This window comes from Perognathus longimembris, chromosome 16 (assembly GCF_023159225.1).
Source record: "Perognathus longimembris pacificus isolate PPM17 chromosome 16, ASM2315922v1, whole genome shotgun sequence".
Taxonomy (NCBI): Eukaryota; Metazoa; Chordata; class Mammalia; order Rodentia; family Heteromyidae; genus Perognathus; species Perognathus longimembris.
The window spans coordinates 38,128,064-38,146,016 of record NC_063176.1 but is presented as its reverse complement, the minus strand read 5'-3'; the positions used below and the strand labels follow the sequence as shown (position 1 = coordinate 38,146,016).

The window sequence follows — 17,953 nt, the reverse complement described above, 5'->3', positions numbered from 1 at the left end:
GATTCTGGAAAGAAAAAGAGGTGCTTGCGGAATAAAGAGACTCCAATGTGGTTTAATCAATAGCATCAGACCCATGTTAAAACTTTAAGGCTGTTCATTGTGGTGACGTGAAATGACATGTAAAGGGGAAACAGAGTGAGGGTAATATATGAATTCCATATTGCTTTTATAGCTCATCTCTATGTCTAAGGTCAATCTCAATGGAAAAATCCAAAGAACAATAGCCAAGTAATGGCCTGACAAGTCAAGTCTAAGAAAGTAGGCCCTGTAAGAGGAAGCTCAATTAACCACCTAAAAAGCCAAACGTGGAGCCAGGGTTCCAGGGACCAATCATTCACAACACAATATGTTCAACATTTTTTTTATTCTTAACTCTGCTTTGGTAGTACAAAAGAAGCAAAAGTACAAACCAGACAAGTTAAAAATACATTTGACACTCAAAAAGGGTGAAAAAAAATTTTCCTTTACAAATGTTCACACCAAGGTGGTAGCCAGTCCATGGATTAGACCAAGAAAGTATCCATCAGTAGTGTTTTGTACAGCGAGCTCACCCCGGATCCTCAGCCCTTCTCAAGGAGGAAGAAAAGATAAGACCTGTAAACATCACTTGCTTTGGGAACACTGAAGAAGTCTCCTCAGATAGTATAAACCAGTAAAAAGCTGATGTGTTGAAAATATTGAATAGCTTAACTTTTGGCATATTTGGAAGCTAGCCATATACAAACTGCTCAAGTAATAGAAAAATATTTAAAACGTACTCTTTGTATAAATACAATTTTAAATATTTTTGAGTATTCTCTTGCCTGTTGTATTGCTATACAAAAGTGCTCTGACTTGAATAAAATTTAAAAAAATAATTAAAGCTGAAGAATATCTTACAATTTACCCCTCATCATTTAGAGGGCTCATTTTTATATGTATGTATGCTAAAGTAAAAGTGCTGTCCTACATCTAACATATATTATTTACACAGACCCCTAAAATTCCTACATGGTACTTTCTGGACCACACTGAAATTTACATCCATACTGACTTCTACTCTGTATTCACACATGTTGTTTACTAGCGGGCAGTAAGAATTCACATCAAATTAAATGTATCATTCATTTAAAATGTTAGAACTTTTTAGTTTGATGACAAAAATAGAACCAAGTAAGTATAATGACAGTAAATACCACGGAGTGTATTTTTATGAAAGTCATTTTGGGAAAGCCAAATGACAAATGTGCCTTTTCTCTTTAATATAAAAGAAGTACCCAAGGCACAGCACTGGCACTTAGAAGGCAGGTCTTGGAGCTTTCCCTCAGCCCTAACCCCAGATAGACTCAAATACTGTCTTTGCTTTCTGTGCTCTTCAGCTGGAGACATGGAAAGCAGAGGGGAAACAGAGAGATATAGGGAGACATAGACCGAGAAGAGAGAGAGAAACAGGGAGGGGGAAATGGGAAGAAAGGAAGGAAGAATGGGAGGGAGGGGGGGGAGTTGGAAGGATTGTCCCAGCCTCAAGAGAAAGAAGCAACAGTCTTTGAAATACTGAGCTTCGGCCACAAGATGGAAGGCAGGACACCGAGTTCTCCACCGGCTCATCTTGCCAAAGTGGGTTGTTTTGGCCTCTGGTTGTCAAAGGAGAATGCTTTCTTAGTGACTTGAAACCATTTCTCTCCAGTTATTCACTGGACTACATGAGAGTTGCTTAGCCTAAGTTAGGACAAACAGGAATTTCTCAATATGTTGTAAGTGACTCCAAAACAGCTGGGCAGTAACCAGAGTTAATTAAGCTGAAGGAATCCAGTCAAGTGTCTGGTCCCATCTGATTCCATGATCTCTTAGGAGATGGGCTTTTCAGCATGAGACTAGAGGATCTCCAAGGACCTTTTGCCATGGAAATCCATCTTTTGTAACAGCCAGGGCGAGTGTGCATGTGTGCATGCGTATATGTGTGTGAACAGCTCCCCTGTACCCCTCCCAGTGATCCTGGGGGAAGCTGTGTGTGTGTGTTTACCACTGCTGGAACAAGCCACTGGCCACTGGCCAATGGCCACCATAAGATGACCCCTGAGCTCTTTCTTTCCTTTCCTGGAATCTACTAATACAATTTTTCATTTGACTTTTTAAACCAGAACTTGTTTCAAAGCAAACTGAATTCTGTAGCCAGCAGTATAGCCAAAAAAAAATAAAGAAAGAAAATAGAAAAACCCATTCCCTTTTAGGTTTTTATCTGCATGCCTGCTGACTTCATAGAAACTGTATAAAATATATAAAAATATTCCCGAGGCAACTTCATATCTTGCAAGTTTTCAGTCTCTTTGAATTCTTCAAAGAAAGCCATGGCTGCAAGAGAAAATGGAAATGGGAGAGCTTTAACCAAAGGACACATCATATCACATCACTGATCTGCCTGAATATCTAAACACATACAAATGTGTTCCTTCTTTACTCATCCCACCTCATCTCACTGCATTCCTCCCTCTCATTCATTTCTTCTAGAAATCAAGCATAAGGAAATGTAAGTACCACAATTCCAAAAGGACCTCATTATCAAATTTTGAGAAAGCAGTAGTTTGAGAACTCCAAGAGACTAAAGGTATCTTCACCTGCCTCTAAGGATGACAGGCAGGTATTACCCCCTGAGATCCTGTATCACTTCCTCAAAGAAAAGCTCCCCATGCATTGTCAGGCCATGAACTGCAGAGCGACAGTCTTCAGTAAGCAGAACTTTCTATGGACCACACAAGGCATCCTGGGTCTCCAGAGAGCCCCTAGGGCAGCCTGCCTAGGACTTCACTGCAGAGTTAAGAGCACAATGACAAAATGTTTAATCTTAGGTGGTTTTGGGGTTTGGTTTCCTTTTTTTTTTCTGCTTGGTTTTATTTGGGGAGTTTGGTTGGTTTGTCAGTTAGGTTGTTTTTGTTTTTGTTTTTCCTTTTGCAATGCTGGAGATGGAACCCAGGGCCTCATATAGGTGAAGCAAATTTTCTACCACTGAGCCAAAGACCAAACTTCTAGATTTACATTGGACCTTGAGCTTCTCTATTGTAATTTTACCTCTTTGCAACAACTGGCCATTGTAGTGTCTGTCTGTATTTATAATAAACACAAAGTCTCCATACTTGTGAAATTCCTTTATACTTTCCAAAATATTTCTTATAAGTATCCCATTTAATTAAACCTTTGTAGCCATTCTCTTTCCTGAAGACTGGAACAACCCAGAACAGAACTCAAATTCTAGAGAAATATTAAGATGTAGCCGGGGCAACTAACACAGGCTTAGGAACAAAACCTCCTAAGCCATCTCCCATCTGCCAAACAAAACCAGACAACGCCAGCCGGAAGAAACATGGAACTTCCAAAAAGATTATAGAGATGTCTTAATTTAAGATGTCCTTAAATTCAAATTCAAGGCATCTTAAGATGTCTAAATCTCTTAGTTTATGATATCCTATGATCCTAGGATAAGTATTCCAACATCATTCATGTTGTCATTCTTCTATTACTAGTTATAGTCATAAATGACTTGCAGTAGTTTTACAGAGGAGAAATGAGACACCGGGGATTAAGACTGGTTTTCAGAGCAAAATGAGTTGGGTACCACCATCTCCTTAGCTAAACTGGAAATAAAGCAGTATCCCCTTAAATGGCACACATCAAGCTTTCAATTCTAAAGAAAGAACTCATCACGCACAGTAAGACCACAACCTCGCTCTGCACGGATTCATATTTATAGCTGGCCAAAGTCACATCAAGGAAGGCGGGCAGAGGCTACTTCCAGAAAGGATGCATACAGAACATTCCAGCACAGAAAGAGCTACAGGGGCCAGAGATGAAGAAATACAAAAACAGCTCTAAAAAGAAAAGGGAAAAAATAAGGTTTAAAAAAATGTGAGAAATGTTTCCAGTAAAATTTTGTTAACTAGAAAGAAAAGGGTAATCCGCTGTTTTTAGAGCTAGATTTTTTCTATCAGGAGAATAACAAAGTCAAGGCTGGGGGATGGGAGCCCTGGGATGTCATGTTCCATCATTGAACTTCCCATTCCAAACGGAGTTACAGCGTGAGCATGCCAGACCACCGGCCGGGCTACACAGAGAAGGCTGGACCCCACCCACTGTGGGTCATCTCTTCTTATAAATTTTGATTACGCTGGTCCTAAGAGGCCAACGCATCCGAATAAGAATCTTCTGTCATATCTGAAATCTTGTTCCTTTTTTGTAAATGTCTTTTTTTTTGGGGGGGGGAGGGGGTTGAACTCAGGACCTGGGCACTGTCCCTGAGCTTTTCACTCAAGGCTGGCACTCTACCACTTTGAGCCACAGAGCCACTTCCAGCTTTTTCTGAGTAGTTTATTGGAGGTAAGGGTCTCACAGATTTTTCCTGCACGGGCTGGCTTGGCACCATGATCCTCAGGCCTCAGCCTCCAGAGTAGCTAGGATTATAGGTGTGAGCCACCAGAGCCCAGCCTAAATACTATTTGTGAGATGTCCTGAGAGTGCAATGCTGTGAGGTTCGTAAGACATTTTAAAAAATAAAGGAAGACCCCAGTTGATGCTTGGAAAATGGCCTCATAACCAAGACCACTCAAAATGACATGAAAAACTGATAGCAGTGAATGTTCAGTACATTAATTTACTGTGTCAAAGCCTGAACTTAGAAGTATAAGCATGTCATTTAAGTCCAGCAACACCCTGTTTGAAAGATGAAGAAACTGAGGTTTAACTGGGTTAAGCAACATTCCTAAAAATCAGTGGTAGCTAAGTGATAGAATTAAAGCTTCAGCCTTTAAAATCCACTTTGATCACCAAAATAAATTACTAAAATAAAATTTTATAGAATTTTAATAATAAAGTCACTTCAAACATCTAATAACTTTTATTTTGATTTTTAAAAGTAACTATAGGGCTGGGGATATGGCCTAGTGGCAAAAGAGCTTGCCTCATATACATGAGGCCCTGGGTTCAATTCCCCAACACCACATATACAGAAAACGGCCAGAACTGGCTCTGTGGCTCAAGTGGCAGAGTGCTAGCCTTGAGCAAAAGGAAGCCAGGGACAGTGCTCAGGCCCTGAGTCCAAGGCCCAGGACTGGCCAAAAAAAGTAACTATAAAACTACTAGAAGAAAACGGGGAGGCAAATCTCCATGACATAGGTCTGGCAAACATTTTTTAGGTAGGCTCAAAAAAATGCAAGCAACAATAGGAAAAATATACATGGGATTATGTAAACCTAAAAAGCTTCTCAGCACAAAGGAAACAATCAACAGAGGAGTCAGTGGCTGGGGGTGTGGCTCAGTGCAAGAGCAGTCGTCTATCTGTATGAGGCCATGAGTTCAATCCCAGTACTCCAAGAAAAACAAAGGGAGACGTAGCTTACAGAAGAGAAGAAACAAACTATAGAGTTGACAGAGGGGACAATATCCAGAACACTGACAGAACTCAATCAATCGACAGCAAATAATAATGCTAAAGCAAAAACCTAAATAATCCAAATAGACACAGGGCAAAAAATTTAAATGTCTAGTTAAAAATAAAAATGCATAAAATATTGCTATGCAAACTTACCACACCAATGTCTGCAAGAAGATATAATCATGAAATGGAAAAGGGAGCATATAATCTGGAATGTTTACTACAGGATCATTTTTATTAAAAAAAAAAAAAAAAAGGCAAAAGACCATTGACAATGAAGACAAGGCAGTGGCATCTGGAGACTGAGCGCAATTCGATTTATTTAATTTTGAAGAACAAAAGCTTATTCTTCTGAGCAAAAACCAAAACACATTTTCAGTGGGGAAAAAAAAAGGAAGAAAGCATTTTTAGCTGCATTGCCAAAATAAATCAGGCAGACTGTAAGTTAGAACTAGCTACAAAAAAAGAACTCAGGCCAAAGAAGCAGAGGGAACAGAACCCAGTGGGGGAGGGGACAAACAACTGGTTTTGTTTAGGAAAGAGCCAAGGGCAGAGGGAGAAAGCCTAGCACCATCTTGATAACGTTCCATGGAGATACTGTCAGTCCCCCTCCTATCCATGGGGGTGCATTCCATGACCACAAAGGAAACAAGAATCTGTGGACTTGCAAGCCCCTTATATAAAATTGCACAGTATCTCTATAGAACCAACACACATCCTCCTGTGAACTTTAATTCTCTCTAGATGGTTTATAAAACCAAATGCTATGTAAATGCTATGTAAATGTTATTATACTGCATTGATCACAGAAGCAGAACCTGTGGGTACAGGGAATTGACTGTGTATACCTAAGTCTAGTTTTTATTTTAAAACACCAAAATTTAAAAAAAAAGAAAGCTAAGCAATAAATGGATCTGCACATGCATTCAAATACTTGAATCTACTCTACAGCAAAATAAACCATTCCAACAAAATCTCTTAGCTAAAAAAAAAAAATCCAGCTTGAACCAAAACATCTTTTAGGAACAACTGCAAAGACTGTCATCAACTACATAAAAGAAACATGACACCTCTACTAGGAAAATATTTTTGGATTCAACCCAGATCCAGAGATTTGGGGCCAGATGAAACAAAAATGCAGGTTTGTCTAGTTGAGGAATCCAAACTACACTAAGCACACTTTTTCTTGGGAAACATGAGAAAAATATCAAGAAAACACTTAATGATACCTTATTTTTAAAAAAAAAAAAAAAACCACCAAGAACGGAGTCCACTGAGGGCAATCCACAGTGATTGCCCAGCAGGACCCAACTTGCTTGTCTTGGCCCCAGCTGGGTAAAGTCAGCTATACCTGAAGCCAGGCTGCCTGTTGACACTGATCTCCATCACTCTCATGCAGACAAGTCTAAGCACACTTTTTAAAACTCTAAGCTTAAGACCTTCATCTGCCACCTGAAGTACCAGCTAGCACCTACCTACTACCATCCTGAAGATAAAATAAGTTAACATGTGGAATGGCCTCTCAAAGCATATGCAGAGTCCTCTAAAATTTGCTCTAAGTATCATAATTCGTTTACTCCTTGGAACATAGACATTTACAGTTTACTTTGGGGGTCGAAAGGTTCTGTATTATTTGTGTGTGTGTGCTGCACATGTGCATGCACACACACATAAACACACACACACACACACACACACACACACACACACACACACACACCACAGTAATGGGCTGAACTTAGGACCTAGGCTCTATCCCTTAGCTTTTTCACTCAAAGTTGGTGCTCTACTACTTGAACCACAACTCTACTTCTGGCTTTTTGGTAGTTAATTGGAGATAAGAGTCATACGGTTTTTCCTGCTCAACTTGTCTCCCAACTGAAATCTTTAGATCTCAGCCTCCTGAGTAGCTAAGGTTACAGGCATGAACCACCAGAACCTGGATTAATTTTTTTTCTTTTTAATTTCAAAATTACACATTTTTGTACTTTTCTTTTTTCTTTTGGCAGTACTGTGGATTGAACTCAGCTTGCTAGGCAGGCACCCAACCACCTGAGCCATGCCTCCAGCTGCCTATACATTCCCTTTGTAAGGCCGCTATTACCATGCCCTCTACTAATGTGGATGGGACAACACTGCGTGACCACTACCTACTGACAGTCAACTGTATCCTAGACACTCTACAATCAGTGCGTTCACATTTACGGAAAGGGGAGATACTGGCAGATAAGCACTATTTTCACATGGGGAAGCCTGGCAGAGAATACCAAATGATAACCCAGATCTATGTGGTCAAGACTTCAGATGACTGCATCCAATTTCTATAGTCAGAACTGACGCCAAGAAAGTCAGCTGAGCAATCCTAATTCTTTTAACCTTTGCAGACCTTAGCCTGGTTCTCATTAGGGCTGAGCGTGACAAGAGGATCATCTTGCAGTTCCTGCCTGCCACTGAGCCATGACTGATGGACAACCTGCTGATGGGCACGTGCATACTGTCCTCATGACCCCTTCTCATGAGCGTGGGTCTCAGCAGAGCTGGCTGGGCCTTCTTTGTCCTAAGTGGCCAGAGGCTTCTGTTCCCAAACGGGCCAGTCCATGCTGACCTTCATCAGAATGATTCTCTCATTGGCCAAGGTCACTCCACAGTCCAAATCAAACTCCATGGGTACCTCATATTCAATAAAACTTCTTCAGCCATAGAAGTGTAGTGAGTCTGCTGCGTCCAAACAGGGAAGAACCTTGCCAACTGTGGCTGCTGAATGCTGGCTCGTGACTCATGCAGGTACAGTAGTACACTTTTATTGTTACTTAAATTATGTAGCCACAGATGAGCAGTGGCTACCACATTAGACCATAAATTCCTCCACCACCAGTGGATCCGCTTCCCATTCATGGGTCTCACTCAGGCTGCCGGCTCCTGACCACAGTTGCTGACCGGTGGGTGTGACTGGTCTTGTCATCAACGACCCCAGGTGGAAATCTGGGCTCCTCTTCCCAGCCCCGTAACCTTCCCTATGTAAATTACCCTTGGCATCCATCAGTTTCCTCATCCACAGAACTGGAGGACCACCTCAACCCCATTAGATGTTTATCATGATGACACAAAAACCAGCGGAATTAACCCTGGCTTCCGAATTCCTCCTGGCTCCTTTCGCAAGGCCACCAGAATTGGCTGTAAGGTTCAAGACAAGACTTTCCTGTGTGCTTCTCCTCTACAAGAGGCTTCTAGAGCAAAAAGGGACCAGATACCTGAAAGGTAATTTAGCTATCAGGCAGCCTGTGTCTTAAGAGAAATCTCACAGATGCCTTCAGCCCCTGGGTGCCTGGCAGACGTCAGACACCAATTCTGCCCTCCACTCAGCCCCAACTACCAAAAGCTGCAGCACTGACCCAGCATCTCCAATATGCCAAGCTCTGGACATCCAGGCTACTCCACAGAAACCCACTGCCCCCTTCAATGCAGCAGGCAGGGGTTCCATTTGCTAAGGCATCAAAAGCTGGATCAACTACCTCACCCAAGATCCACTGTCAGAAGAGCAAATGGGATTGGAGCCCAGCAGCTGGATCCCAGCGCTTGGGCTCAACTTTGTTATTTCCCAATGACCTCTGCCTCTACTCAACCCTTCTTTTTTTTTTTTTTTTTTTTTCATGTAATCCTCACCCTTTTGCATATAAATAAGCATAAAAAATGATAATGTTCCTTAAGCCATAAACAGAGGGAGGGTAAGTCAGCCACTATCAAGTCATCAAGGGGTTCTTTTGTTTCTCTAAAGTGTTACATCCCCAAATTAAAAGTGCCAAGACAACTCTGCTTTTCAATGGTTCCCAAATATTTGGTGGAAAGACCAGTATTGCTATGGAGTATATTTCAGAGTAATGTCCCTACTGAGGTGTCTGCTTTGATGTCATCCATCAAATCAAACTGGCTTCCAATTCAAAGGGGGGGGGGGGAAGCCCAGATTTCCCTGCTTCAAATATTTTCCTAAACATAGAAAACACAAGCTAGTTTGATTTTTGCAACAAATTTTAGACAGCTACCAACATTGAAAAACCTGTGGTATGGGCATGATGACTCACGCCTGTAATCCTTAGCTACTCCAGAGATGGAATAGGGAGGCTCACAGGACTACAACAACCCCTGCAGAAAGTTCACAAGACCTAACCTCAACCAATAAAAAGCAGGTGTGGCAGTACACACCTATCATTCCAGCCACAGAGGCAGCATAAAATAGGAGGGTTGCATCTGGGCTGGTCTGAGGATCATGTGAAGTTATGCCCTTTTTTTTGGCTTTCTCCCCAATGGTTTAACCCTGATGTCACTGTAACTGATTTTGGTATCTTGGGTATTGTCTACACATTTACCGGAACTAGGGAAGGAAAGGGGAACATCAAAATGAAGAGACAAAGGGTAAAAGGAGGACCAATGTAAAAGCAATCTGTAAACCAACTGTACAATTCAAGGGGGGGTATGGGGGAGGGGGGAAGGTGGGAGAAAAATGAGGGAGGAGGTAACAAGTTTGATAAAAAATGTACTCACTGCTTTGTATATGAAACTATATCCCCTCTGTATATCACTTTGACAATAAATAAATAAATAAATAAATAGATTAATCTTTAAAAGATCTTTTCAAACAATAAAGCAAAGAAGTATGGCTCAAGTGGTAGAGCACCTGCCCAACAAACGCAAGGCCATGAGTTCAAAATCTTAGTAATGCCAAAAGAAAGGAGAGGAAGTAGAGGAAGAGAAGAAGGGAGGGAGGGAGGGAGGGAGGGAGGGAGGGAGGGGCAGATAAGGGAGGAAGGCACAGAAATGAAGGGACAAAAGATGAACAAATGCCACAGTGGTATTCACTAGACACTATGTTGAAAATGAACTATACAACTTGTGGGTGGGAACGGGAGGGTAAAACAGTGAAGGAAGGGGTGACATTGTCCAAAAGGAAATATACTCATTTCCTGAGTTATGTAACAGTCTATATACCTCCTTTATGCATAAAACAGTTTTTAAAAGGGAAAAAGAAAAACAAGCAAACAAACAAAAACTCTTGTGGTGATTTCACATAAAACGTAAAATCTGGATTTTACCCTTTTTTCTCAGTACAATAATATAGGAACAACTAGCTATTTCCTGACTTGTGCTAATGAAAGCCTAGCCAATGGGTGATAGGATTTCTGATATGCCACAATCCCTACCATTCCCTATTGCATCCTGTGCAATCTTTCAATGCTCATTACACGTCAGGGCTCAGGAGGGAGAGTTCGCAGACCCTTTATGAGAAGTTCTGATCAGATAAATAATCATATGTTTGGTTCCCCTCCATCTGACCAATTTCAGAAAAGCCTTACCATTTCCCTGCCCAAGTGTCATTGCTATATGGCCAGGGCCCAGGGAGGCCCTCAGCACCTTCTCCCCATGTCACCACGTCACCAAAACTACAGCTCACCTGCTACTCGGTGCCGCTGCGTTCTCTTTTCACAGGTGTCACTGGCAGATCCCCGTTGACACTCTCAGTCCCACTCATGGACATCAAACTTCTCCGCTCCTTCTGGTTTGACTTGTGCTCCACTTTTGTCACCCTAAACCTGAGGAAGGAAGGGAAGATGAGGTGGGCTTTTCTTTTCCAGTAAACAGAATTATTTGAGTGAATAGGTTGGGGTTGTATCCCAGTGGCAAATCACTTGTCCAGCATGTGCCAAGGCCATGTGGGTTCAATTCCCAGCACAGAAAAGAAAAACAGAATTATAAAAAAGTGTTTTGTTTTTTTTTTTAATCACCCGGCTCAAAGACTTCAAATAAACAACCAAAAGTTAGGGCAGCAGCAACAACAACAGAAAAAAAATGAACTCATAGGAAAGGCCGTCCCAGCCAGCCCCTCCCACCTTGCTGACCTCCACCCACAGTAACCACCCAGGTTACTCCAAGAGCAGACTAACCGCACTGGACAAGGCCAGGACTCAGCACTGTGGCCTCCAGCAGTGACATGGGCTTTACCACAGGAGGCTGGATAAAAACTTAACTGGTTTTCAAACTAGCATGACATAGCCAGAAAGATCACTTCTAGATGATGACCTCAGGAAAACACACACCTGTCAGGCAGACATCTGAACGCAGATAAAAGAGACAGAGACACAGATACAGACACAGGAATATAGAGAGGGATAGAGAGACACAGACACAGACACAGACACAGACACAGACACAGACACAAGATAGAGAGAAAGCCAGAAGAGCCCAACAGTATATTTCACCAGCATTGGCTGGGAGATTTCTTTTTTCTTTTAAAGATAAAATCGGGTGCATTTTCTTTAAGCATTCAAGAAAACAAATAAGTTAAAGAAGAAAGAAGTTAAAGAAGAGGTTTTCATTACGAATTAAGAGGGAAATGAAAAGCAACTGTACACAACTTTATTGTTTTCCTAGACAATTTGCAACTCTCTAGAGGCTTTCAATAGCAGTGTCTTTATAAATAAAATGTTCTAAAATAAAATTCTTCTTCTGTGTACAAAGTAAGGTCATGCACCATGTGATGTCCAGGGGCAGGGTACAGAAAGGGAAAGAAAGAACAAGGCAGAGTTGAAACCCAGATCCAGCCTGTGGCACCGGAAAGCAACAAACGCTGAAAAGCCACGTGGAATCACCAGTGTTCATGGGAAAGACAGCTGGATGTGTGGCACTGGAGAATGCATGTTCAATCTGAGTTGAAAATTCTTTTTTTCAAGTGAACAAAATGTGCTTTTTCCTAAGATCTACAGGTTCCCATTCATTTGCATTCATAAATTCCCGTGACTCTGCCTCCTAATAAAACACTGGTCATGAGTTATGCTGTTTTGCTAGAAGTGGCAAACAGCCCACTTTCTTCTCCTTGTGACTTGTGGAATACGTGTGGCCTTTCCAGATGCGGCATTAGCAAGCCAGGTCCTGTGTGAGCCTTGGGACACACTGCAAAACACACTATGTGTCAGTCATAGCCACAGGCCCCTCCCTCTCCATGCCCCTCAACACTGAGGTCTTCCGGTCACACGCACCCTCCCAGCTTGTCTAGCATATGCAGAAGAATCGTGCATGTACTGAGAGAGCTTTTTGTGCTCCTAGACTGCAGAGCCATACAAGGAAGGGTCCTGGAACTCACCATAGCTACTGAGCTATCCATGGAACCCCCACTCCCCCCATCTAATTCTGAGGCTATCCATAAGAGGAACAGATAGATAAAGGTGAAGAGGCTAGGCTCTCTTCAGCAAGTAATTAATCATTTGCTTTAATTACTCCACATTAATTACTCTGATCTAGCACTCAGCAGGATGCTTCTTTCAGTATTCTGCTGCTGTTGTAGACAGCCAGGACTCGGAAAACAGCTAAGCAACCCCCCTAAGCTTAGGTAGACACTCTCCCTAGGGACAGCAGAGTACAGATCTGTAGCTATGGCAACCATGCCATACCCACCAGAAGCATCAACAGGGCCTTACCTGCCCACAGAGAGGACGGTCACTTCCCCCTGGCGCCGTAGTCTGTTGTCCTTAGACTTGTTGGTAGGTCTTATGAAGTGCCACCGCTTGTGCCTGCACCGCTGGCACACATCGCGCTCCACGGCGCCACCCACCGTGTGCAGGTGGTGACCGCAGATGTGCTTCCCAGGGGTGCCCCCTGGGGACAGGGGCCCAGGACTCACAGGTGGGCTGCCAGGGGTGCTGGGGGTCAAGGGGCTAAAGAGTGGAGAGGGAAGAAATAGGAAAAGGAAAAAGGAAAAGTGGTTACTTAAATGCCAGCAAATGCCGCCTCTCCCCCATGACCTAAGAACTCAATTTAAACAAATTTAAAACTGCATCTCTCTCAGTTATACAAGTGAACATCAACGGTGGCCGCACTCAGCTCTCAGGACTGTGCAATGAGGGGTTTGTCACTTCCAGAATGGAATTCATTAATTGTAGATAAACCACTGCTTCCAATGATATCGTTTGACTTTATTCAATTTCCTTCCAAAAATTTCCCTTCGGTTAGGTGCCCATGGTTCACATCTATAATCCTAGCTACTAAGGAAGCAAAGATCTGAGGACTGTGGTTTGAAGCCAACCCGGGCAGAAAAGATGGCAAAACTCTTATCTCCAATAAGCCACCAAAAGGCCCAAAGTGAAGCTGTGATTCAAGTGGTAGAGCACCAGATTTAAGCAAGAAGGCTAAGTAATATAGCTTGGAGACACAGGGTTCAAGCCCCAGTACTGGCAGACACACAAAATTCTCCCTTCTCATGCAGTCATGTTAATTTCTCTCACATAGCCAAAAATCTGCCTAGAACTGTAAGTACAGAAATGTCCTGACATGTGCCCCTCCAAAAAAAGAAAAATTTCAATTGAATCATAAGATGACTTGATAGAACATCCATCCAATCAGTTGAAGAAAGATTTAAATCAAGATCTCAAAAGTCATGCCATGAATTTTACATGGGCTTTTTATTCACTCTCACAAAACCTTATGATGTGGATATTATTGATTTTCTAATTTAAAAAATGAGAACATCAAGGTTCAGATAAGCTAAATTACTAGACAAGGCCACATAGCAAGTGCATTTAATATCCAAAACTAGAGAGCTAAGTTCCAAAACCACACTAAACCCACCAGGTGCTTCACCCACAGTAGAGAGGTTAGGAATCTAGAAAAAAACTTACCCAGATGAGACAAGATATAAAAAGCAAAAATATATAGGCCAGATGCTGGCTGCTTTCAGAAAGCAAGTGTCAGGGTTCCTAACACTACAGGAAGGATCAGAACAGGACAGGGGTAGACTGACCACGAACCAGCCACATGTACATGTGGGTGCAGGCCGGGCAGCCCTGCAAAGCCTCCCATCTGAAACTCAACACCCCACCACTGCAAGAGCCTCTGTGCCACACGGAAGGCTGGCAATGCCAGAAACCAACCTCTGGGTTGCTGAAAGCCAACTGATCTGTGACCTGCACACGTGTGTGTGTGTGTGTGTGTGTGTGTGTGTGTGTCCTAAGGCTTGAACTCAGGGCCTGGGTGTTGTCCCTTTTGCTCAAGGCTAGCACTCTACCTACCACCTGAGCCATAGCTCCACTTCTTTGGTAGTCTGTTGGAGCTGGGTCTCATGGGTTTTCCTGCCCCAGCTCATTTCAAACTGCGATCCTCCGATCTCAGCCTCCTGAGCAGCTAGGATGACAGAGGTGAGCCACTGGCACCCGGCACCAGCACACTTTTAGAGAGGTACCGGTCATGACTGAAGAGACAGTCGTCTAAACAAGCACAGCCAACCAGAAGTTCCCAGGCAGTCTAAGAGAAATGTCCTTTGTTAAAAGAACATCTGAGCAGGACCTTCCCATCATGCTGTCATCAACTCTTCGCAAGCGGGGCTCCTGCATGTAACTGCACTCACTCAACAGGCATTTATTTATGAGGTTCAAACCCTGATGACACCCAGTGATGGACTGAGACAAGGACACCAAAACCTCATCTGATCCTAACACTAGATGTCAGTGCTCAAAGTGGGAGAAGTCACAGCTGGTGTCTGAACATTACCAGATTCCCACCTCCACTTTCCAGCACCCTGAGCCACCTCTCTAAAAAGTTCATCTAACCTAATGTGTGAAGAACACATTAATCCTGAAGACGCACCAGGTGCCTGGTCCACACAGGAAAGGACCCTGCTACCTCCCTTGCCATGCCACATGGTCCGCATGCAGGTGGCTACTCTCCACAGCACAACCTCTGGTCACCCCAGACCAAGCACCCCCAGATGTGTTCCACACTGCCCCCTCGCCTTTCCTCCTGGACCTTCTACCTACAACCAGCCTCTGCCTCTCTCAGCACCTGCTTCTGGGTGTCACACTAACAACTGCGTATCTCCAGGGCAAGGGTCTGTGAACGCTGAGACAGCACACAGCAGCACTCAAACAATGCTCCTTGTTGTAGAAATGGCAAATTACATAGAAACAGTTATTCGTAACTGCTGATGAAGCAATGTGGTGATGGAGGAACTGTGGAACTCCAGATTCCTAAAAGCAGTAAAGCAGAAACAGTACAAAGCAGGGGGCTGCTAACCAATCTCGGCATCCATTTACCTGCCATTGTTCATGAAGTTCTTTCAGTAAATTTGTATTTAAAACAATCCAATGGCTATCTCCGTTTTACAGAGGATGGAACTGGAGCTCACAGTAGTCCTCTGACTTGACCAAGAATGACAGTCTCCCAACTCTGAGGCCATGCCCCGCCCCCTTCTCCCTCTCTCCCTTTCTCCTCTCCCTCTCCCCATGTCTCACTTGAAAAACCCTATCTGAAAACTACCATTCCCTGTCCATTCCCTCCACTGACCTAGAAAGAACAATCTGAGCTCGCAATTTAAAAAGTACATCCTTATCTGTCCAATAACATTATTAAGGAACTGGCTCATAACACAAATCTGACCCACAGCTAAGAACGCAGACTTCTGGTCTCCTGGCACCATCTCTACCACAACAGTCCTTAGCCAGAGTGATATTCCCCCTAGGGGTCATTGACAGTCTCTACATATTTGGGCATGTCACACCTTGTGACATGGCAGAGGGACAGTGCTCTGGCATCTAGTGAGAGGAGGAGCCAGATATGGATACACACCCCACCATGCCTCAGCTAGGAACTCCTAGCGGAGAATCATCTGCCCCAGATGGCAACACTGGGGAGGTTTGCTGTAGCCGAACAGCCTTTCATGTCATCACGCCTGAATAACATCCCTGGAACTGTCTCTTCTGTGGTGCTGGGTAGGAAGTGGCCGGAGGTGGGGTGGGGTGTGGGGTGGGGGTAAGGGGCACTTACCTTTCAACATCACCCAGAGTGGTATCTGCCACCATTGCCTTTAGAACATCTGCATTTGCTGAGGAATAAAAAGAAAATTGGAGGATTAAAAAGGAATGGATCAGCACTCCAAGAACGAGCACATTAGCATGGCTGGTGGAGAAGCCTCATTCAAGCCCTGCAGCTCAGGGCCCTGGCACAGGAAAGGAGAAGGTTAACTTTCCAAGTGGGCTCCTGTCTTAGCTCTGCTGCGGCCCCATCAGGCCTGAAATTTGAACAAATACCTTCGAATTTCAAGTGTTGACCACCACATACAAGTTACATAATACAGGCTGACTTATAGACTTGTAATGTTATTTCTGTAAAAATCTAAATATGGGGCAAGGTTAGACTGTCAACAAAACAAATGAAATCTAAGCTTTGTAAGTCTTCCTACTTTTGCCTCACCCTCACCCCACCCTGTATTATTTGCACTTCACGAGGAGTCCGCAAGTTCAAGAATAAAAAGCTGAACTGAATGTTGAATCTCCTGACTATTTAATCAGCAAAGCCAAATACTGGTACTGACTCCTAACTCTTCCCATTGATTAGTAAAGCAGTGTTCTAACCACAATATGTTCCCCAGAGAGGAAGATTTTTAAAAAATCATTATTTACCACATGAACCAATGCCATCATTTAATACTTCATATTCAAATTACATCACCAGGGTAGAAACCAGTAACTCTAGTTGCAGTACTACTGCTGGGCTCTTTGAGAGTGAAGGTTTACCTCAGTTTACCCACAGTGTTCCTTCTTGCCCCACCCAAGATCCTTTGTTCACCTTTTTTTTCCCCTCCTCATCTTCCCACAAAAGCACAATACTTAGCATCTATTATACATCTGCTTATGCTCTGTAGGCTGTGCTTTGTAGCTGAGAGCAAGATTTGGGGAGCTCCCCCCACAATCCAATTTTTGTCCTTTCTGGACAACCCTTTAGAATGCATGAGGATGTGTTGTAGTTTGTTTTGTTTATAAAAAAAATATTTATACATTATATAATCCTTTGCTTAAAAATAAAAAACCTCGGGGCTGGGAATATGGCCTAGTGGCAAGAGTGCTTGCCTCGTATACATGAGGCCCTGGGTTCGATTCCTCAGCACCACATATACAGAAAATGGCCAGAAGGGGCGCTGTGGCTCAAGTGGCAGAGTGCTAGTAGCCTTGAGCAAAAAGAAGCCAGGGACAGTGCTCAGGCCCTGAGTTCACGGCCTAGGACTGGCCAAAAAATAAATAAATAGATAGATAGATAGATAGATAGATAGACAGATAGATAGATAGATAGATAAATAGATAGATAAATAAATAAATGAAAAAACCAACCTTTCTTTGCCTTTCCTATCTCTGTGAATGTCCAAATGTATTTTTTGTATAAGTGTGCCAGTACTGGGACTTGAACTCAGAGGCTGGATGCTGTCCCTGAGCTTCTTTTGCTCAAGGCTAGCACTCTACCACTTGAGCCACAGCACCACTTCAGGCTTTTTCTGAGTAGTTTAGTGGAGATATTGGAGTTTTACAGACTTGCCTGCCCCAGCTGGCTTCAAACCTTAGTCCTCAGAGCTTAGCCCCCTGAGTAGCTAGGATTACAGATGTGAGGCACATGAATCTGGCCCAAATGCATTTTGAGATGCAACTTTTGATCTTTAAAAAAAGTAAAAATTTTTTTAAAAATTGTAATTGCAAAAAAATATTCTGAAATGGATGCAATCTGTCCTCCCAGTCATCGAGGAAG

At 43.1% G+C, this 17,953-nt stretch overlaps 1 protein-coding gene across 1 annotated transcript in view; it reads right to left on the bottom strand.

Annotated features, from left to right (window-relative positions):
* Positions 1–929: 929 nt before the first annotated feature.
* Positions 930–17,953, bottom strand: part of Rell1 (RELT like 1) — a 49,161-nt gene continuing 32,137 nt past the window's right edge. The window contains exons 4-7 of the mRNA XM_048364706.1: positions 16,205–16,262; positions 12,868–13,104; positions 10,848–10,986; positions 930–2,331 (exon numbers count right to left, since the gene is read on the bottom strand). Coding sequence (XP_048220663.1) covers positions 10,851–10,986; positions 12,868–13,104; positions 16,205–16,262 — 431 coding nt within the window. The 3' untranslated portion in view covers positions 930–2,331; positions 10,848–10,850. The remainder of the gene's footprint in view (positions 2,332–10,847; positions 10,987–12,867; positions 13,105–16,204; positions 16,263–17,953) is intronic.